Source organism: Trichosurus vulpecula, chromosome 2 (assembly GCF_011100635.1).
Source record: "Trichosurus vulpecula isolate mTriVul1 chromosome 2, mTriVul1.pri, whole genome shotgun sequence".
Lineage (NCBI taxonomy): Eukaryota > Metazoa > Chordata > Mammalia > Diprotodontia > Phalangeridae > Trichosurus > Trichosurus vulpecula.
In genome coordinates, this window is record NC_050574.1 from 39,891,053 (window position 1) to 39,912,717 (window position 21,665).

General features: G+C 52.9%; 1 protein-coding gene across 2 annotated transcripts; it reads left to right on the forward strand.

The window, feature by feature from the left end:
* Positions 1-21,292, forward strand: EML2 (EMAP like 2). Of its 2 annotated transcripts, XM_036744621.1 has the most exons (22): positions 1-121; positions 3,467-3,682; positions 6,728-6,851; positions 7,289-7,396; positions 9,563-9,591; positions 9,706-9,835; positions 10,856-11,005; positions 11,436-11,505; positions 11,706-11,816; positions 12,031-12,126; positions 12,793-12,927; positions 13,622-13,721; positions 14,153-14,307; positions 15,570-15,695; positions 16,554-16,685; positions 17,654-17,721; positions 18,100-18,188; positions 18,297-18,394; positions 19,641-19,728; positions 20,121-20,216; positions 20,573-20,703; positions 20,826-21,292. In XM_036744621.1, exons 1-22 carry the CDS (start codon positions 1-3, stop codon positions 20,949-20,951), a joined length of 2,499 nt encoding a protein of 832 aa, XP_036600516.1. In that variant the 3' UTR covers positions 20,952-21,292. The 2 variants fall into 2 exon arrangements, with proteins under 2 accessions (XP_036600516.1, XP_036600517.1); XM_036744622.1 differs by lacking the exons at positions 1-121; positions 3,467-3,682; positions 6,728-6,851; positions 7,289-7,396 and adding an exon at positions 8,749-8,813.
* Positions 21,293-21,665: the final 373 nt, after the last annotated feature.

Here is a 21,665-nt window from a genome sequence, read left to right on the forward strand (position 1 = left end):
ATGGCGACGGGAGGCCGGGCCCGGGCTGGGATCGCAGCGATGTCTGAGCGAGAGCGGGAGCCGGGCCCGGCCTGCCCCCCCGGCCTGTACGACACCTCCTCTCTGCTTCGCTTCTGCCACGGTCAGTCCCCGGCTCGGGGTCCCAGCTCCATCCGTTCTTTGCCCCCTCATTACCACCCTCCCGCTCACAGGACAGGGGGAAGTGAACCTGGGGGGAAACTGAGGCAATGAAGAGGGTGTGTGTGTTCAAGAGGGAGCTGATAGAGATGAGAGAGAAAAGCTCCGCCTCATCCTCCCTTCCTTCCCTACCACTCCTTGCCACAGGCTGGCAGGCACAGTGGTGGTGGGAAACCCGGGGATAAACTGAGGCAACAAAAGGGGTTGCTGGAGGTTGAGGGGCTGAGGACGATGGGGGAGGGGCAGGGCCGTAGTTGCTACATCCCCACTCTCCTCCCACCCTTCCCCACCGGCAAGGACACAAAGGTGGTGGTGGTGGGAGATTGGGGACGAAGAAGCTTGAGGCCAAGAAGGAAGAAATCTGGGGAAGACAGGAGGGAGTCCAAGCCCTGGTGGGGTGCGGTGAGGAAGGAGAGCTGAGAGAGTCCAGAGGGAGGGGAAGCTGAGAAGGAAGGAAGGGGCTGCAGCGAACAGGAAGAGGCAAAGATAGGGGACACTGGAAGGACAAGAGCAGGAAACTGGGGAAACTGAGGCAATGAGGGATTGGAGAATAAGGGGAGACCAGGGACTTGGGAAGAGCAGGGCAGAGGAGAAGACTATGGGTTTGGGAACTGGGGAAACCGAGACTGAGGAAGCTGAAGCAATAGGAGTAAGGGTGACAGGAGAGCAGGGGAGAATTGAGAAATGTTAGGGGAATGGGTAGAGGGTCAGGCGCATGAGAAACCCGGGCAGATAAGGCTCTAGCTCCACTCCCTCCCTGCCCGAGGGAACGTGGTGGTAGAGGAGGGGCTGGGGTCACTCAGGAAACAAGGAAGGTGGGGACTGAAAGCTATGGGAAAGAGACTGGATGGGGAGGAGTGGTGGGGGCCCAGGACCCAAAGGGAGACCAAAGGCCATAAAAGAAGGGGAAAGAGCAGGGGAGATGAAGAACTGGGGAGGATTGGCTGAGGAACCAGAGAGATGATTGAAGGGGAATGGAAAACTGGGGACAGGAAGGATGAGGAAATGAGGGGAGGAGAGAAAAGGAGCAGGATGGAGTGGTGGGGGTTACCTGGGGTTGAGGGAGACAGAAGCCTGGGAGATGGAGACTGAGGAGAGAACCAGAGACTTGAGGGACAGATGAGATCTAGGGGTTCTGGGGGCAGCTGGCTGAAGCACAGGTGAGAGATAGGGAGGAGGCTGAGGACCAGGGCTTAGTGATGGAGCAGTGGCATGAGAAACCTGGGGCGGGCAGGACGATGGAAGAGAGGGCAGGAGAACAGAAGGACTCCAGCAATGGGAAATTTGGGCCTCGGGGAAACTGAGGCAACCAAGGGAAAGTGACAGGAGAGAGAGGGAAAGGGACAAACTGCCTTAGGGAAGTGAAAGAGGCTTGGTGGGTTGAGAACACTGAGGGAGATAGAGAGGAGGGGGCAGAGATAGAAAAGGCCTGAGAGAAATTAGGAATGATGAGAGTAACCAGGATGGGGGGGGGGCGGGACACACACATAAAGGCGATGGGGAAGAAAGCCAGCAGGGGGGGAAGTGGGGGAAGGACTTTAGCTGGGGATGCCTGGGGCCAGGTGAGTGAGAGGTGCCGGGGAGAAAACTGTGTGATGGAGGGCTGCCAGATTCCTGTAAAGAGAGCGCTCAGACTGGAGGAGAGGATGCTCCCCCCACCCTTACCGGCCACTGGACGACGGGTGGTATGCGACATCCTCTCTCCAAGCCTCCAGATGCAACTATTTCTGGGGTGGAGCCCTCTTGGGGAACAAGAGAAACGGAGAGAAGGGAGGGGAGGGAAAGATCGCCAGTTCTGGGCTTCACCTCCCCATATAACACCTCCCCTCCACTCCCAAGCACTCGGGGAATCCTCAGAGTAGCCGTGAGAACCCACGCATGCCAGGTACTCCTGAGAGGTTAAGGGGGTGAGGGCTTGAAACAGCTGGGGGCGGTCCTAATGATGGGCTGAAAGGAGCAGAGCTGGAGGGCCGGGGTACCTGGCTCCCTTCTCCTGGTGGGGTGAGGTGCGAACGATGCAGACCCCACGCCCCTCGCCTCCCTTCCCCTTCTCATAGAACCAGAATCTTGGGAAGATGGAACCTGGGAAGGTTAGCAATAATAGGATGGCGGACCCTGTATGGGTCCGCCCCCTTCTTCCTCTCCACCTCCCACCTAAAGGGACCCTCCTCTCCCTCTCCTAAAGAGAGCCCTCCTGCCCCCATCTAGTCTGGCCGCTGCAGGCTGCTGGCTTCGGACCAAGGGCGGGGAGTAGGGGTGGGGTGGCAGGGAAGTTCGGGCAGGGGATTGGGCAACGAGCAGAGGGAGGGGGCGGGGCTGGAGGCACTGCGGAGCCCAGACCTAGCGGGAGGAGCTAGCGGACCTCAGGATGGCAGGTGCCCCCCCCCCCCTTAAGCCCCCACGAACCCAGAGAAGTGGGAGCAGAAATCTCCTGGTACCTGGGAGATAGGGGAGAGGGTCCTCAGCTTCTTTAACTCCAGGAAGCCCTGGGAGGGGTGGCTGATGAGATGGGTGGGGTTCAGAATGGGACAGGGTGAAAAAGCTGTAGCCTGGGGTGGGGAGGGGAAAGTGGCTCCAAAAACTGGGAAGGGGGCTGTCAAAAGAATGACTCACACCTCGCTTTAAGGATTCCCAGTTGCCGCAGCTCTGCCGGCACTCCCTGCACTTGCCGCCAGGGGTCGCCGCTGCGCTACCTTAATCCAGTCCTTGCCATTAGCCCTGGGGTGGAGCATATGTGTGTCTTAGAGGGAGGGGTCAAAAGAACATAGAATCGGGGGCTCTAGGGATCTTAAAGCTTAGAATATCAGTGATGGAAGGTGCCTTAGATACAACCTGCTTGAAACAGGCTTCTTGTTTCCCAGAAGGGGAAACCGAGGCCAAGAGAGGGAGCTGACTTGCCAAGTGTCCTCGAAACGGACAACAGAGGCTGTAGGAATAAGAGATGATTCCGAGTCTCTCCGCTCCCTTCTCCGACCCCATTTCCTCGTGGCCTTGCCTCTTCAGACTGCAGAAAGTCTGAAGTCAGAGGCCCTGGGTTCACATCCAGCTTCCGCAATTCACTGTCTGTATGGACTGGAACAAGGCACTTAACTGTCCTGTTCTGTGAAGGGATGGGGTTGGATCAGGTGACTGCTGAGGTCCCTTCCAGCTCGAAGGCCAGGTCCCATGAAGCCCCCCGCGCATGTGTCCCTTCCACCCACGTAGGAGGCGAAGGGGGCTGGGCGGGGGGATTGCTCCTGCGTTTGTCCTGGGGTGCCTGCTTCTCCACCTTGCTTTCCTTCGGTTATAGATGACAGTCTGTCCGGGAGCGGCATGGAGGTGGACGACCGCGTGTCGGCGCTGGAGCAGCGGCTGCAGCTGCAGGAAGACGAGCTGGCCGTGCTGAAGGCGGCGCTGGCGGACGCCCTGCGTCGGCTTCGCGTGTGCGAGGAGCAGGGGACCGGGATCCGCGCCCGCGGGACCCCCAAAGGGCGGGCCCCGCTGCGTTTGGGCGCAGCAGCCACAGGTACCGGGGCGCAGCCGCCGAACACCGAATCCTCTGACGTTGGGATGCTCGGGCACCACAGTGGTGGGAACTTAACTCCTTAGAACTCTAGAACCTTAGACACTGACCACCCGAGACTTGGAGAAACCAGAGGAAGCTCTGACTTTCCGGATCTTAGTCACAGAGTGGTTAGCAGGCATTTTTAGCGATACCTTTTATCTTGACTCGTCAGATCAAGTCAATAAGCATTTTAGTGAGTGCCTATTACGTGCCTGGCAGTGTGCTAAGCCCTACATCGCCTTCATTTGTGAATACCCCCTCCCCCTCAATCCTCCTTTTCCTTGGCACCGGGATTTTAAAAGAAACGGTCCAGCAAAGTCAACGCATGAGCCCAGTCTGAGAGAATATTCATCCCTCCCTCCCCTTTTAGGACCTGATCTATTATTTCGTTGGTCTAGGGACCAGTTATTTCATTGGTCTAGGTTTCCCATTGAGAAGACCCCCTCAAAAATTGCATCTGCTCTGCAATCTATGGCTTAAGTTGGCAGTAAGTCAGTCAATAAGCACTTATTAAGCACCTAATATGTACTGAACGCTAAGGCTGGGAGAATCGAGAGGTTCAGTAACTTGGTCAGGGTCACACGGCCTCTACTTGTCAAGGCAGAACTTGAACCCAGGTCTTCCCGATTCTGAGGCCCTGACATATGCAATATTATATCAAGATAGTTCACATTTTATTTTTGCTATTCCAAATATTTTAATGAGTTCTCTGCAAGGCATTTAAAACACCAGTTTGTGAGGATAAACTCCGTTGAAGAGAGAATACAGAATGCAGGTAGCCACGGAGCTGAGGAATTGTCTTGATTTGGTACAAGATCTGAGAGTCCACTGTTTTCTGATCAGCCTTGCGCTGCTCTGGGATCTCTTATCTCTCTTTTTCTGTGTCAAAAAATCTCTCCTTCTTGGTGTCTAGGTTTATGGAGTCTCTTCTTCTTGAAGTAAGCATCAGTAAGATGATTTGGAATTTTTACACCTGAAAGGTTAACCCTGGTAGAGGTGGCAATGACAAATTTCTGTTGGGTCCTTCTCAGAGGAACGCGATTGAGGGTCAGAAATTCAGTCACCAGTAGCAAACCACTAGCCGGCTGCTTCAGGAAAACCACTGACTTGCCCCTGTAGAGGCCAGGGAGCATGCTCAGATCGGTGCCTGGGGTGATGCTAGCTCCAAGTCTCCTCACATGCTGGCTGAAGGGCTTTTTGCCATGACTTGGCAGCTTTCTAGGCACATCCTCAGTAGGGTCATACCTAAGCATTTTTCAGATCTTAACCACACAGGTTCCTCCATCCTTACTACCACCAACTGGCTTTGAGATAGCAGCAGGCACCTTCTCTTTCTTCTTCCTTTCAATCCAGTTTTTGGTACATATTTCCACTTGTACATGGCTCTCCGGGAATACATTGCAGACCTGGAGTATCTACCAATCCCTCGGGCCAGGACTAGGTTCCTACTATAATGCTTTTGAGGCTTTTTCATCACCTTTTCAGCCATATCTTCCTTTTTGTTCTCTCTCTTTTTTTTTTTCCTTTTTGACCTCCTCCTTTGATTCCTTTGGGGGCTTTTTGTCCACCATCTCGAGAGAAGGAAAAAAAATAGTTCACATTTATAAAGGAGTCTTTCTCTAGGGTTTACAAAACACTGGACACACTTGATTCTTATCTGTTCTTTACAATGTGGTGCCATTTTACAGATGATGGATCAGAGAGGTTAAGAGATTTGGCTGGGGTCACACAGCCAGGAAGTGTTTAAGATGGAATTCGAAGCCAGTTCTTCCTAATGCCAAATCCAGCATCCCCCACCCCCCAATATACTATGGTCTCTCCATCTCTGCAAGGAAGGGAGGGAGGTACACTCTCAGTTCTTCTCTGTGATCAAGCTTGGACATTAGAATCAATCAGTCAACATTTTAAAGTGCCTACTCTGTGCTAGAAGCTAAGAATACAAAGATGGATGGGAAACAGCCCCTGCCCTTGAGAAACTTACATTCTGTCAAGAAGGATATGTATAGATATTTCCAAGACACATACAAAGCAAATACACAGTAACCTTAGCACGACAGGCACCACTCCCCTCCTTTGCAGTTTTGGGAGAGGAGAAGGGGAGAAAAACTTGGGGAAAGGTCTTTGGCATAAGTGGTGTTTATGCCCTGAAGGAAACCATGAATTCCAAGAGGTGAAGGAGAAAAGGGAGAACATTTTAAGTGTGGGGCACAGCTATTAAAAGGTATGGAAACTGTCAATTAAACAGAATTCAGGTTTTAAAATTCTTCTTTCTTTTTACATGGCTGTAGTCACTGTCCCCATTGTTTCTCTGATTCTACTTATGAAATTTGAATCAGTTCATACAAATCTTCCCATGTTTCTTTGAATATCTCAGATTCATTCTTAGCCATTGAATCTTATTAATAATTTCAATTCAAAGCACTTTCCTAAACAAAACCTATAAGATAGGGAGTGCAAATATTATTGCTGCGTTTTACAGAAGGGGAAACTGAGGCTCGGGGAAGTGACGAGATTGCTGTGGTGTAACTTGGCTTGTTAAGTGTCTGAGTCCAGGTTTGCTGAACTCCAAATTCTCATTGCACCTGATTTCTCTCCACATTTAGAGTTTGTCTCTTAGAACTATACAAAGATCTTACGCTCTTAAAATCTAAGTCTTAAAGCATCTTGAAATGGTAGGACCCAAATCAAAAGCAGGATGGAATAGGACTAGGGGTGGGGTGGGGATGGGGGCAATGCTGCCGCAGTAGAGGTAGGGTCAATGGGGTGGGCCAGGCTTAATTGGGGAGACATCTAGGCACAGCGGAAGGGGAGAAGTGGGGTCTGGAATGAGAAGACATGGAGTCAGATCTCTACCACCTAATCAATTCGGACAAGCCGCTTGGGTTCTAGAGACTGAGGCTCCCCATCTGTAAAATGAGAGGGTTGACCCAAGTGAGCCAGCTCTAAAGGTGCCATTCTAGCTCGAACCCTCTCTGGCCTAATGACCTCCTTTCCTCCTCTCCCCAGTGTGCCAGCTCCTGAAGGGCTTCCCTTCCCGACCCTCGGTGAATGGCGTGACGACCCCTCGACGCCCCGGAGGCTACGCTACCTCCCCCTCCTCTCCCAAGAAGGAAGCGACCTCAGGGAGAGGGTAAGAAAGGAGGCTGGGGGATGCTGACTCTAGGGTTCCGAGAGTGTGCGGAGAGGGAAGAGAAAATGGAGGGGGGACTACTGGGATCCCAACCCTGGCACTTACTATCTGTATGACCTTGTTCAAGTCACTTCACTTTCCCAGGCCTCGATTCCTCATCTCTAGAATTAAGGGGTTGGACTAGATAGCCTTCTGGCTCTAGATATGGGAGCCTGTGGCGGGGAGGGGACGGGGCAAGAGGGGAGAGGGGCAGGAGCGTGGGGAGGAGGAGGAGGAAAGAGAAGAGGGTAAGGTGCACAGGAGAAAGGTGGGAGAGATGGAGCAAGGGGAAAGAGGAAGAAAAGGGCAGGGGGGAGCGGACGGGGAGCAAGGGAAGAGGAAAGGAGAGGGGGAGGAGGCTAGGCACAAGCAGCCAGCTCCGCTCTCTCTGTGCCTAGCCACAGCGGGAGGCGCTGCCCATCCCCGGAACGCCTCTCTACTGTCCGCCGAGATGAGCGCAGCCGCACCACATCCTCCAGCAGCAACTGCAGCGCCAAGAAGGACGGGTAGGAGGCGGGGCCTCGGATGGGGGCGGGGCCAACGCTGAGGGGCGGAGCTAGGAGAAGCAAGGTTGGGGAGGACTATGAGAAAGACAGACCCCCTCGAAGCAAAGTGGGCTTTGTAGAATCTCAGAACCCTAGATGAATGTCTGCCTCTCCCTAGGCCGTCCTGGTCTTTCACTGTCTTCTTTCAAGGCCCCGCCCCTTCCCAGCTCCTCACATCTTCCTCCAGGTCTCATTCTCCCATCACACTGTTCTGTATTATTGTATATATGTATATGTATATATGTATGTATGTATACATGTCATGTTCTGGAGTAGTGGACAGAGTTAGGAAGAAAGACTTGGAGGTTCACCTGGCTGTCACCTACTGGATGTGTGACCTTGCACGAGTCACTTAATGTCCCTGATGTTAAGGCTCTGAGAAGCAATTAATGACTAGTGGCCCACTTGCATCAGTGGAGGGAGTTTCCACGCCAGGAGGACCCACACGCTAATGAAATCACGGGTCCAAACATCGTCGCCATCACCCTCTGTCCTATCATCTCTAGAACAGAAAAGTCCTTGAGGACAGAGCAGTGACTGTAGCTGTTTTATTAAGTATATACTTTGTTATTACTTCTATGTGAATACATGATTTCCCCCGGTACAATTCTTCCAAGACTGGGGAAGTTTTTACCTTTGTGTCCCCAATGCCTAGCACAGCTGGCAAAGCACCTAACGTCTGGCACATAGTAGGCACTTAATCGGATGGTAGATTTATAACCGGAAGGGTCTTCCAGGCCAGCCCCTTCGTTGTTGTGGTTTAATTACATCCGACTCTTCATGACCTGTTGGGTTTTCCCTGCAAAGATACTGGAGTGGTTTGCCATTTCCCTCTCCAGCTAGTTTTACAGATGAGGAAGCTGAGACCAACAGGGTGAAGTGACTTGCCCAGGGTCACACAGCTAGTAAGTGTCTGAGGCCTGATTTGAACTCGGGAAGATGGCTCTTGCTGACTCCAGGCCCGGCACTGCACTAACCATCTGCCCCCTTCATCTTAGAGGTCAGGAACCTAAGGCTCACAAAGGGGAGGTAACGTATTCAAGGTTACACAGGTAATTAGCAACCGAAAGAAAATTTGAATCCAGGTCCTCAGATATAAGTTCGAGCCTGCCGATTTGCAGCCTCCTAAGAATCCCAGAGAGTCCTCTCTGAGAGTGCAAGCCGGGACAGGGGCGGGGTGTTTGAGGCGGCCCAGGGAGGGCAGCGGCCAGGGCGGGGTGGAGAGCCGACCTCCAGGGGCAGGAAGCTGCCTCTCGGGTTCCTGACTCCGCCCTGCCCCCCCCGCCCCTTCTCCAAGAGCTGTTCGCGCCGCCGCCGCCACCCTTACCCCTGCAGCTCCCTCCGCCACCGCCGCCGCCATGAGCAGCTTCGGACCTGGGTGAGACCCTTCCCCAACCCAGTCCCTGGGGTCACCCAGCGTCCCTTGCTTCGAGAGGACTCCCTCAGGCTCTCCCTTCCTCCGGATGCTCTTGGCCGGCCTTAGACCGTGGAAGGGGAATGCGCCCCTCCCCCTAACCCCGCTCGAGCTCCGTGTTAGGGGTCCAGAGCTACTGTGTCCGGTGGGGAGAAGAGGGGTACAGTGGCCGCTGCACTTCCCCGCTACCCCCATTCCCTAGAATTTTCCGCTCTTGCGCACCACGCCCCCTTTCAAAACAAACTCTCCGAGCTAAACTTCGGAGAGGAGGAGCTTCCGTACCTGAATGTGCCTCCTAATTAGTTCACTTTCTTTGGGCTACCTCTCCCTCCCTCCCTTTCAGCCTCAATTTCCCCTGATGTAAAATGATACTTTGCACTGGACTGTATCCAGAGGCCCTACTAGCCAGCTGACACACCATGGTCAACCTCTCCTCACCTGTCCCTAGCAGGTAGAAGAGTCTCAGGTGGCTTTCAAGGTTCTTTTCAGCCCTGACATTCCATGTTCCAAGCCTTCAAGATACTCTTGGAATACAAGATTAAGGACATTTAAGACTCCGATGTGTCAGATATTCTAAGGGTCTATGACTCCAAGGCACCATTAACCTTTTGGGAGGTGGGAAAGTGGGATAAGGACCACAAGAAGGCCTCAGAAGGGAAGCTGCCCCTTCCCCCCTCTCATCCTCTAATGGCTTCCTTTTCCTCCCCCAACAGCAAGACCAAAGAAGTTATCTTCAGCCTGGGTGAGTGGGAATTTGGGGAGGTGGACGGTAGAGACTGGGGGAGGGGAGGACGTCAAGCTGGGAAGAAAGAGACCTGGGTCTCAGCCCCCTGACTAGAAGTGGTTGCTCCTGCAGAGGAGGGATCTGTGAAGATGTTTCTTCGGGGCCGTCCAGTGTCCATGCTGATCCCCGACTCCCTGGTGTCCAGTTACAGTCTGGATGCCCATCCAGAGCTACCTGCCAGACGATTCAAGTTGGACTGGGTGTATCCTTTCCGTAGGCTGCAGTAAGGGGGCTTACAGAGGACAGAAAGGAGGTTAGCTAAGTGAGGGTAGATTGGCTTCTCAATCCCTCCCTTAATATAAAAGATTTCACTGGGGCCTCACAACAATCCTGTGACAGATGTGCTAAGGTAGTGGTATTCCTGCTTTATAGATGAGTCAATGGAGCTTGAGTGATTTCCACAGCCATTACATAGCAGGGGTAGATTTCTAACTCAGTTCTCTCCTGATTCCAAGTCTAAACCCTTTCCACTGCCTCTTGATGCCCCTATCTCTAATCATGTGCCTTGCTTGCCCAGTGTGATATAGCTAATGAGTCAGAGCAGATTCCAACCCAGATTTTCTGGCTCTGAATCTGATGACTCCACCACTACACCAAAGCCTCCCAAGAAGGAAGGCTGGAGAGTCAGGACATCCAAGTTTGAATCCAAATGCTCCCACCTCTGCTTGCTGGAACTCAGTTTCTCTCTCCAAGAAGGTTGGACCACATGGGCTCCAAGGATCTCAGAGCTTTGGTGGCACTGAGCAGAATCCTGAAGAACAGGAAGGGGTAATGAGTATCAGAAGAGTCCTAAGGACTGTCTGGGAGGGCTCCTGGGAGGAGGTAGAATGGACCTGAGCCTTGAACGGTGTGAAGATGGGGTGGGGGTAGGGGAGTAGGCAAGAGATATTGTATAAACTCACAAAATCCAGGAAGTGTTTTCAGAGATGGCTTTGAGCTGGGTTTTCTAAAAGAAATTGGGGAAGATTTAGACATGCAGAGGGCACGAGGTTTTGGACAGTTCCAGATGACTTCCCAGGCAGAGGTGAGTTTCAGCTAAGCCTTGGATAACCTAGGAAGCTTTGGACTCTGAGGTGAGGAGAGGGGGTGCACAAAGAGCCTTTTATCTTGAGGCAATGTGAGAAGGCTCCTGGAGGAGGCCAGTTCCACCCAGGCCTTCTTGGATGTGAGGGATTCCTCACGGTGACACTAGAGAAAAGAGTCCTTGACCCAGTGGGCCCAGCTACGGGTACCGGGGTCGGGATTGCCGGGCCAACCTCTACCTGCTGCCCACGGGGGAGATCGTGTACTTTGTAGCCTCCGTGGGAGTCCTTTACAGCGTGGAGGAACAAAGGCAACGCCACTATCTGGGCCACACGGATGACATCAAGTGGTGAGAAGGGACCCTTGAAATCCTCATTGTCCCAGGAGATACCGCCCCCACCCCGCCTCCAGAGATACATTCACTACCCCTCTTCTCCACCCCTTGTGCGCCCCGGACGTGGTGACGTCACCAGGATGGAAGACCCGCCCCAAGGAGGGGGAGGGGGCCAGGAATGCAGCCTGGGAGACCTAAAAGAATCCTGGTTCTGCCTCTCACTCCCTGGGCAGTCTTGGACAAATGAAAAGTCTTTTTCCCTCTTTGCACCTCAGTTTCCCTTCATCTATAAAATGGGGAGAAGGCTGGGGCTCTCCAAGTTCTGAGAAAGGTTCAGTTCCAGCCTTTGGCAGGTGGAAGAAGGGAGGGAGAGGGAGGTGGAATTTAAAAGTCCACAAATCAAGGGATCCCTGTGACCTGGGTCTCCCCTCCCTCCCTTTCTCAGCCTGGCAGTTCACCCTGACATGGTCACTATCGCCACAGGACAAGTGGCTGGGACCACCAAAGAGGGCAAGGTAAAAAGCCTGGAGACACCTGGGATGTAGGTCCCAGATGTGGGAAGCTGGAGGACACAGAGCCCCTGGGAATGTCTGAAAGAGAGACTGGAGTCTGGGGGAGGTGCTATCCCATATCCTGAGTGTGAGTAGAAGAGTGTGGGTGAGTGGCCAGGAGTCAGACTTCGAGTACTCTTCTTTCTCCTTGTTTTTCTGTGTAGCCACTGCCTCCCCACGTGAGGGTCTGGGACTCAGTCTCCCTCTCTACTCTGCACGTGCTAGGCCTGGGTGCTTTTGACCGAGGTGTCTGTTGTGTGGGCTTCTCCAAGTCTGTAAGTTCCATTTCCTTCCAGTGATCCCTTTGTCCTTCCAGGCCTACTGTGAAATTCCCTTTCTACCCACTTCTGCCTTCCTTTATGTTTTCCTTGCTGCCTGGCACCAGTTTTCTGTGCTGCTGGCCTCTGTTGGATGCCCCTGGGTCTAGCTATGTCAGGAATGCTGATTTAGAAGGGGCAGCCTCTGCTGACTGGTTCCTCTGCCACCTAGAATGGAGGGAACCTACTGTGTGCTGTGGATGAATCCAATGACCATGTGCTGTCTGTGTGGGACTGGGCCAAGGAGCAAAAAGTGACTGAAGTCAAGGTGAGGAGAACCCAGCCCCTCCCCCACCCTGCACCTTGTCTAACTTCTCCCACACCAGAAGAGTTCAGAGCCTCAAGCACTCCCTGAGCACCCCCAGCCCCCTCGGAGCTCAGGCTGGCAGAGTTCGGAGGGACCTTGGAGTCCAACATCCCGTCCTGGCTCTCATTTTACAAAAAGTAAAACCAGGCCCCAGAGAAGAGAAAGCATTAGCTGAAACTCACAGCAAATCAGTGAAGCTCAAACTCAGACTTCTTCCCTCCCAACCCATGGGTCTTTCTTCATCAGTGGAGATGTCATAGGATTGCTCTCCCTCCCCACAACATTCAGCCAGGGGCTCCCTCTAGCATACTAGAAAAAAGGACCTGCAGCTCAAATGGTTAGAGATGGAAGAATTCTTAGAGACCCTCTGGTCCAACCTGTTCACTGAGGCCTAGAGAGGGGAAGCCACTGGCCCCAAGCCACATAACTGACAGTTCAAACTGATGTCTTCCAACTCCCAGTCTAGGACTTTTTCCACCTGTGATCTTGGGAAAGACACTTAACCTCTCTGGGTCTCAGGTTCTCCATCTGTATGAGCAGGTGGCACTCAGAGGCCTTTAAGGGCACTTGTGGCTCCGACTTCCTGACTTACATGTGGACCTGTTATGTTCCCTTTCCTTCCCACAGTGTTCCAATGAGGCTGTGCTGGTTGCCACCTTCCATCCCACTGAGCCCAACCTGATCATCACTTGTGGGAAGTCCCACATCTATTTCTGGAATCTTGAAGGGGGAAGTCTGAGCAAGAGGCAAGGGATCTTTGAGGTGAGAATGGCCTCTCAGGTCCCTTCCTGCTCTGGGCTTTCAGGGGGCATGGGTGCTAGGAGGGAGGGAAGAGAAATGCCGAGACAGGAAGAAGCAGAGACCAGGATAGAGCCAGAGAGACACTTAGCCACAAGGAGAGAGAGTGAACCACACAGAGTCTCAAACAGGGAGCCCCAACAGAGACAACAGGCAGATCCTTAAATGGGTAAGGTAGGGAATCAAAAAGGGAGTGTGAGATACACAGAGAGAGTTACAGATACACAGATGGATTCAGAGGCAGAGACAGAAAACAAGACCAAGATGGGAAGATGGGAAGCAGAAACCGGAGACCTGAGAGCTAAAGAGATAGAGACAGATGGGGAAAGAGGGGAAGCTTGGGGAAGAGCTTTGGGGGCTCCCTCTCTCTCCGTAGTCCTCATCAGTAAACAGAGACAAATAATTGGAAGAAACCCCAAGGCCTGGCCCAACAGAGGCCCAGAGAGCCATTGAGCCCAACAGAGATGGCAACAGGGATGTTGCTGTTGGGATATTGTAGAGAAGGGAGCCTGAGAAGAAAGGGGAGCGAGAAATGGAGATAGGAGGCAAACCCAGCTTACAGACTAGTGGCTTAGAAGTGTGTTGTGAGGCAGAGGGCCATTCACAAAATGTTTCTTCCTGTTCATGGTGACTTCCTCTACCCCATTCCTTTCCCCAGAAACGTGAGAAACCCAAGTATGTGCTGAGTGTGGCTTTCACAGAGGGTGGCGACGTGGTCACTGGAGATTCCAGTGGAAACATCTATATCTGGGGAAAAGGTCAGAGACACTCCTCTTCAGGGTCCCCCTCTTCTCTCCCCCAACAAGGAAGCCTCCCCATTTAGCTTCAGGCAAAAGACAGAAAAGGAGACTGAGGCAGAGTGAGTGGAAAAGACAGGAATTGTGCATGTAGAACACTTGTACCCTACTCCCATTGACTTACTGTGTTTCCTGGGGTGAGGCTTTGCCCCTTTCTTTTCCTCAGTTTCTCTGTCTGTACAATGGAGGGGAGGATGGGGGACACTGGTTTCAGAAGCCCCTCTCAGCTCCGACTTTGTAAGAAGCTGCCAGTGAGATGAGGGGCGGTCAGGGGGCGTTTTCTGGAGGGGCAGAGGGATGAGAAAGCAGTGGAGACTCCAGCTAGGGAGCGAAGGATGGAGAATTGTGGGAGAGAGAGCAGAGCCAGTACGTGCCTTCTGCCTCCCTTGCAGGAGGGACTCGCATCAGCCACGCGGTGCCAGGGGCCCACGAGGGCGGTGTCTTCGGCCTGTGCGTCCTGCGGGACGGGACGCTGGTGTCCGGGGGCGGCCGAGACCGGCGTGTGGTGCTCTGGGGCCGGGACTACAGCCAACTGCAGGAGGTTGAGGTAAGGGGCGGGTGGCCGGGAGCTGGCTTAGACCCCGCCCTCTACTCCAGCCCCAGGCCCGGCCCGTCCAAAGCCTTGGGCTCTGTACCTTCCTGCGGCCAGCCTTAAGAGGCAGCCGCATACTTGGAGCTATGGGACCTGGCATTGAAGCCCAGCTGGGCCTCTTGCTACCTGGCTGACTTCGGGTAAGCCTCTCGGGGCTGTCAGATGATTTCTAGATTCCTTTCTAGCTCTTAAGTCCCCTGAATAGAAAGACGGGATTCACTTGTCTAGGCAATATTCTGGATCACAGCCCAGGGAGGTCATGAGCTTTGTAAACTTCCAGCGCTAGACAGAAATGTTAGCAGGATCTCCCAGATCCCAAGCCTTGCCTGGTGTCTTTTGACCTGCCTCCTAGGCCACGTCGTTTTTAATCAAAGATCCTTAGATCTTTGACCTGAATATCAAATTGATTGCATTTTTTTAAGAGGGCAGAGAGAGCAGCCCCATGCTTTTCCTAGCTCTGGCCCCACTCTTTGATCCTTAACGTCACGCCCTTCTAACTCCGCCTACTCCTGGTACCCAGCGCCGCCTCCTACACTGACCAGCCTTCACCATCTCATTCTCTGGCTCTGGACAGCAGCTGTCTAAACCCAGACCTTGCCCCTTCCTCCTTCTTGTCCAGGATTCACCACTTCAGTTACTTTGTCTCCTCCACAATTCCTCACATACACCCTTTTCCTGCACCTTCATTTTCTCATCCGTAAAGTGGGTATCATGATGTTTGCACAGCAAAGGACCGTGGTGATATGGAAAACATTGGGAAATATGGAAGCACTTGGAAAAGGAAAGCAGATAATAACAGTTATTTCTTTGTGTTCCAACTCCTGTTCTTTCTGTGGAAAGAGCTCTGGATTTATAGTCAGTCACTGGCTTCAGATCTGGGCTCTGGCACTTGCTGCCTTGTGACTTTGGATAAGAGGCACAAGAGGCTCCCTCTGGGCCTCAGTTTCCTGGGCAATGAGAGGGTTGGATTAGGTGGCCTTCAAGGTGTCTCGAAGTCCTGATCCACCTGATTGGACTCCTTCCCTTGGACCTTCCCTCTCCTGGCTCTCCTGCCTGTAGAGAAGGCTTGGGAGATCCAGTGCCCTGGCTAAGGCCAGGGAGGGGGAGGTCTGGGAAGCCCAGCCCTAACGCTGCCCCTATCCCCCCCTTGGTCCCCCATGTGTGTGCCTGTGTGTCTCTGCTAGTCAGTCCACTCCCCTCCCCTGCCGCCTCCCCAGGTCCCGGAGGCCCTTGGACCAGTGCGCACGGTGGCAGAAGGCCGGGGAGATGAGCTGTTTGTGGGCACGACCCGCAACTCCATCCTTCGGGGCTCAGTCCACACGGGCTTCTCTGCCCTGGTCCAGGTGAGCTCCCTACCTCTCATCTAACCTGCATGTGTCCTCTGCCCCTGGGACCCAGCCCCATCACTCTTTGAGAGGCTCTGATACTCGAGGGCACTGAGGCAGGCCACTTCAAACATTTGGCCAAAGGGGATGAGTGCTCTTGGTACCCCTGCCTCAGAACAATGCCCAGCACCTCAACCTTGCTTTGAATGAGCCCTGACTCTGGACTCAGAGGGCCTGTGGTCAAATACTCCCTTAAAAGATTACTACCCTGGGGGCTAGAGAAAATCACCTTCCTTTTCTGGGCTGCGATTTTCTTTTCCGTGAGGAGGACCAAGAGGCCTTTGAGGACCCTTCCTGCAGGAGAGCCTATATCTACATGCTAGAAACCCTTTATTCTTCCGGTACTAGAAGTGGCCACTAGATGGCGGTATTGACCCATAAAAACCCAATCACTCCCTGGCTGTCTCTAGGCCAGAAGCTTGATTTCAGAGGGGCATCAGATCTCAGAAATCAGAGCTGAAAGGGACGTATGGACATAGACTGTCAGAGCTGAAAGTGGTCTTGGAACATAAAGTGTTAGAATTGCGAGGGAACTTGGAACTTGGGAATGACCTTAGAACATGGAACATCAGAGCTGGGAAGGCCCTTAGACCAGAGAAAGTCAGAGCTGGGAGCGCCCTTAGAACACAGGATGTCAGACCTGGGAGGGCTCTTAGAACAGGGAAATGTCAGAGCAGGGAAGGCCCTTGGAGCAGGGAAGGTCAGAGCCCGGTGGGAGTTCTTTAATTGGTGAAATAAGAACATTGGACCAGACAGTTAGCCTGGAGGGCCCATCCATCTCTGGCGTTCTCTGTTCCATGATTGTCCCCTGCCTAGGGCCACACTGAGGAACTGTGGGGTTTAGCTACCCATCCCAGCCAAGGCCAGTTCGTCACATGTGGCCAGGACAAGCAAGTACACTTGTGGAGTACAGATTCCCGCCAACCCATATGGAGCAAGATCATAGAGGTAAGTAAGAGGAAGACCCCATCCCACAGTCCCTTTGCTCACTCTTAATGTGATTTATTCCTGAGGTTCACCTCAGAGCAAGCCCCTCCCTCTCCATGCCTGACTCTAGGATGTCCCCCTTGACTCTCCTGCCCCAGCCCTGAGGCCTTCCCCATCCTTCTGCTGATCCCACCTCCTCAAGGAAGCCCTCCCAGACTTCCTGAACTTGGAGAGCTTCTCTCCCTTCTAAGCAGCTAATCGCTCTTCAGGGCACAGCTCTGGTCCCTTTGGTCTCCAGGAAGCCCTCCCTGATAGGCCCAGCCCCCAAGATTTTCTGTGTCCCCATCCTCTGCATTACCTCAAGCTAGTATAATTCTTCTCACTTGGCCCTGAGCCCACAGAGCAGAGAAATATAGAGGCTTATTAAATATTGGTTGATGTAAAGATCAGGGAGGGCTTTCTGGTCAAGGAGAAGTTCCATCTGGTCCCTGAAGGATGAGGAGGATCCCAGTGTGGAGAGATGTGGTGGCTTTTGGAAGGGGATGAAGCTGGAGAGGGATATTGGGGACTGACCAAGAAGTCCTTAAACACTAGAGCAGGGGTGGGGAACCTGTGGCCTTGAGGCCACATATGGCCTTCTAGGTCCTTGGATGAGACCTTTTGACTGAGTCCACGTTATACAGAACAAATCCCTTTATTAAGGGGATTTGTTCTGTGAAATTTGGAGTCAGTCAAAGGGCCGCACTTGAGGACCTAGAGGGCCACATGTGGCCTCGAAGCCACAGGTTCCCCACCCCTGTACCAGACTGAAAGACACGGGCAGGGCCCTGGGGGTTGTGAGGAGCCAGGGAAGATCTCAGAACATGGGAGGAAGAGGTTCCAAGCCAGGCTGTAGAGAGAAGAGCCCCCTGGGCATGGGAAGGTGGCAGGGAACTAGAAAGACTCAGAAGGTCCATTTCCCATCCTGCCTTTTCTCTCCTGGCCTCCAGGATCCTGCCCGTTCAGCCGGCTTCCACCCCAGTGGTTCTGTGCTGGCTGTGGGTACAGTCACTGGCAGGTAGGGACCTGAGGGCTGCCACCTCGGGGAAGGTGGGAGGGAGGGAGCGCACCCTTGGGTGAGAGCCTTCTCTTTTATGAGGGGCCTTCAGTCCTCACTCCCAAACAGCCCGTCAGACCTTAGAGTAGCACCTATATTTGACTCAGCTCTGACACTCAGTCACTGAACTTCTTTAAAATAATACCTTCCCTTTCTCCCATGCTTCATGGTTTCCAAAGCCTTTTCCTTCTAACCATTCTGAGGCAGTTATTAACTTCCTTTACTGCTGAAGAAATTGAAGCTCAACCTCTCTGCTGGCCTTTCCTCCCTCCTGAGAAGGGGGCAGGGGGAGCTTTCTGCCTGGGAAATGCTCAGTCTGCCTTTGACCCTCCCCTCCAGGTGGCTCCTCCTGGACACTGAAACCCATGACCTTGTGGCCATTCATACAGATGGTAACGAGCAGATCTCTGTGGTCAGCTTTTCCCCAGGTAGGGAGTGGCCAGTTCTGGGCAGAAGGGAGCCCAGGGAGAGACGTTGGGTCAGGGGGCCAGGGAGGGCATGGTCTTAAGGGCCCCATCTCCTCATGTTCCCAACAGATGGGGCGTTCCTGGCGGTGGGCTCCCATGACAACCTAGTGTACGTGTACAGTGTGAGCGAGGGAGGCCGGAAAGTCAGCCGACTGGGGAAATGCTCGGTGAGTGCACAAGACCCCAAGCCAAACCCATCTCTGTGACCTTTCCTACACCATTGCCCAGACTTCCAAGGGTGACCCTATAAGGCTTAAACAACATTAGCTAATTATCAGCTATTATAAGGGTATCCCCCATCTTGACTATTTTTTCCCTCTCCCACATTATTATTAGCCATTTTCCTTATCCCCATTGCTAACATTTAATCCAGGAGGCCACCTGGCATGGTGACTGGAGGACCGGATGCGGGAGTCAAGAAAATCTGAATTCAAATCCTGCCTCAGACACATATTTAGCTGGGATACCCTGTGCATGTGATCAACTCCTCTGAGCCTCTGTTTCCTCAATTTTTCTTTCTGGAACTGTGATTGCACAGGCATAGAATACACTCAGTGAGAAAGATCCCTTCATCAGGGCTGAAAGACACCTGTTCTTTGTCGTTTATGTTTAGTCATTTAGGTCATTCCTAACTCTGTGTGACCCCATTTGGGGTTTTCTTGGCAGAGACACTGGAGTGGTTTGCCATTTCCTTCTCCAGCTCATTTTACAGATGAGGAAACTGAGGCAAACTGGGTGAAGTGGCTTGTCCAGGGTCACACAGTGTCTGAGGCCAGATTTGAACTCAGGAAGATGAGTCTTCCTGACTGCAGGTCAGGCGTTCTATCCACCATGGTGCCACCTAGCTGCCCCAAACACTCCTTCATCCTCTTAGTTCTTGGAGAGATTCGGTGACTTCCCTGAGGTCCCACAGTGGATATGTGTCAGGGATAGGACTACAACCCAGCTCTCCCTGGCTCTGAGGTCAGCTCTGTTTCTATTGCTACATGGAGACATTCATCTCTAGGATGGGAATAATAAGCCCATCTCACAGGGTTGTTGTAAGGATCAGCTATAAAATGGGCCTTCCCTCCTCACCCCTACCTCAGAGCCTCCCTGGTTTCCTTTCAGGCTCAGCTCAAGCGTCCCTTTCTTCAGGAGCCATTTCTGATGCCCCCTCCCCACCAAGTTGCCTTGTACTTGCATTGATCTGGTATCTATCTGTACCTGGGCATGCTGGCTTCTCACTAGAGGGCAGAGACTATGGCACTTTTGTCTTTGTAAGCCCAGGTGCCTGGCAAACAGTAGGTACTTAAGAAATGACTATTGATGGATTGAGTGGAGAGCACTTTGGAAACTGTAAAGTGTTTTCTATGATTCTTACTATTCTTTTCCTCCGCCCTCCCTCCACCTTCCCTCATTCATCTCTTCCAGGGTCACTCCAGCTTTATAACACATCTGGACTGGGCAGAGGACAGCTCCTGCTTTGTTACCAACTCAGGGGACTATGAGATCTTGTACTGTGAGTTAAAGAGCCTGGGCTTCTCAGGAAGTGGGGTGTCGGGCAAGAGGACCCCAGGCTCCAGCCAGCCATGTTTCTAGCTCGTTGGACCCTGTACCCCCTCAGCCTAGTTAGTATCTAATTTGCAGCCTTCTGTGGGCTTCTGCCATAGGCTGAGCTCTTCCTTTAACAGCTTTAACAGTCCTGGGTCTTTGTGGCCGAGTGGGCGAGCGCCCCCACCCCCCACCAGCTCCCTTGTCCCAGGGCTCTTTGGCTTGGCTTGCCTCATCAGCCTGGGTCTTAACCCTTGGAGTTTTCATTCCAGAGGAGGAAGGAAACTTTCCAAGGGCATTATAATCCTTGAGCCCGGTTTTCTGGGGAAAACTGGTTAATTCCTTTCCTCTGGTCTTCAGGGGATCCAGCCACTTGTAAGCAAATCACTAACGCAGATATGATGCGGAATGTGGAGTGGGCAACGGCCACTTGCGTCCTGGGATTTGGCGTGTTTGGTGAGAATCAGGGAAAGGGGCTGGGGTGGGGGGAGAGTCAGAATGTACACTGGGATCTCCCCTCTCCCACTTCACACCCACCCTCTGAGTGACTGAGTAATGGGTGAAAACCTTCTCTTCTGCTAGCCTCTGCCCCTAACTGGCCTGCAGTCTATGGGGGGTGGAGTGAGCAAGGACAGGGACCCTCCTGAGCTCTAGGGGAGCCTGGGTTGGGAGCCAGGATGCCTGGGTTCAGATTCCCACTACACTATTTACTCCTTTTGGGTGTAAGCAGTTAGCTCCCCGGCTTCTTTGGGCTCCATAAGGTTCCTCCCAGCTCTTATCCCCATGACCTTCTGCTTGTCCCTGCCCCAAAGGGATCTGGTCCGAGGGAGTCGATGGTACTGACATCAATGCTGTGGCACGTTCCCATGATGGGTCACTGCTGGCTTCGGCGGATGATTTTGGCAAAGTGCACCTGTTCGCCTATCCCTGCTCTCATCCCAGAGTGAGTGCTAGGAACTGGAGGGAAGAGGAAAGGGAAGAACAGTGGGGGACAGAGGGAGAGGCTCAGGCTGAGACAGAGCAGATCTACTGCACTTCTAACCTCCCCTTCTTCTCCTCCCTCAGGCTCCAAGCCACAAATACGGTGGCCACAGTAGCCATGTGACTAATGTGGCCTTCCTGTGGGATGATTCGACTGCTCTTTCAGCTGGTGGCAAGGACACCAGTGTCTTACAATGGCGGGTGGTGTGAGCCCCTGTAGTCCAGTGGAGCCTCGGGGAAAGAGAGCCCCTGAACAGGGCTGGGACATTCTTTGACTATGTAGGAGAGAAATATAATATATAAATGAGAATCTATATGTAGAGAGAGATTTATATATAATATATATATATATATGAAAGAGAGTTATAAGCGGGTGAACAGGGGATAGCCAGCCAAGCAGACAAAGGTCTCTATATTTCTCCAGGTTGGGAAGAGGGGTGGGGGGGAGGGGACAGGTCTCACAGCAGCAAGGAGGAAGGGCACATTAGTTTAGGGGTTTTTTTAAGTTCATTCTTTTGTATCATCCTGAAATAAAGATCCATGCACTGAGAGACTGAGTGTGTCTGGGTTTCTCTGGGACGGTGTGCATCATTGTGATGCTAAGGGGTGGTATGAGCATGTCTGCCTCTGTGTGTGTGAGAGACTGGGGGGGTGGGGTGGGGTTGTGAGCATCATTGTGTACCAGGTGTGATACTGAGTGTGTGCTGTGTGACACATAGATCTCTGTTCCTCTGCCTCCCTGAAGCCTTGCTGTTTCTTGTAGGAAGGGGCTAGTTTTCATCTTGGGCTGTTTCCCACTCTCCCCCCACCCCCGTTGTCCCTCCTTATATAGCTACTTAAAGTTTTGACCCCTTATCTCAGCAGTCTAAGACTTGGGTCTCTTAGTAAGGGGTCATTCTGGCTTCAGACTGGGAATTCAGTATC

Excerpts from the sequence above, each read along its gene's own strand:
- EML2 (XM_036744621.1), top strand. The coding sequence starts at position 1 with ATGGCGACGGGAGGCCGGGCCCGGGCTGGGATCGCAGCGATGTCTGAG. Across the intron at positions 13,722-14,152 it reads CATCTATATCTGGGGAAAAG|GAGGGACTCGCATCAGCCAC; the intron begins GTCAGAGACACT and ends CCTCCCTTGCAG. Across the intron at positions 18,189-18,296 it reads TGTGGTCAGCTTTTCCCCAG|ATGGGGCGTTCCTGGCGGTG; the intron begins GTAGGGAGTGGC and ends TGTTCCCAACAG.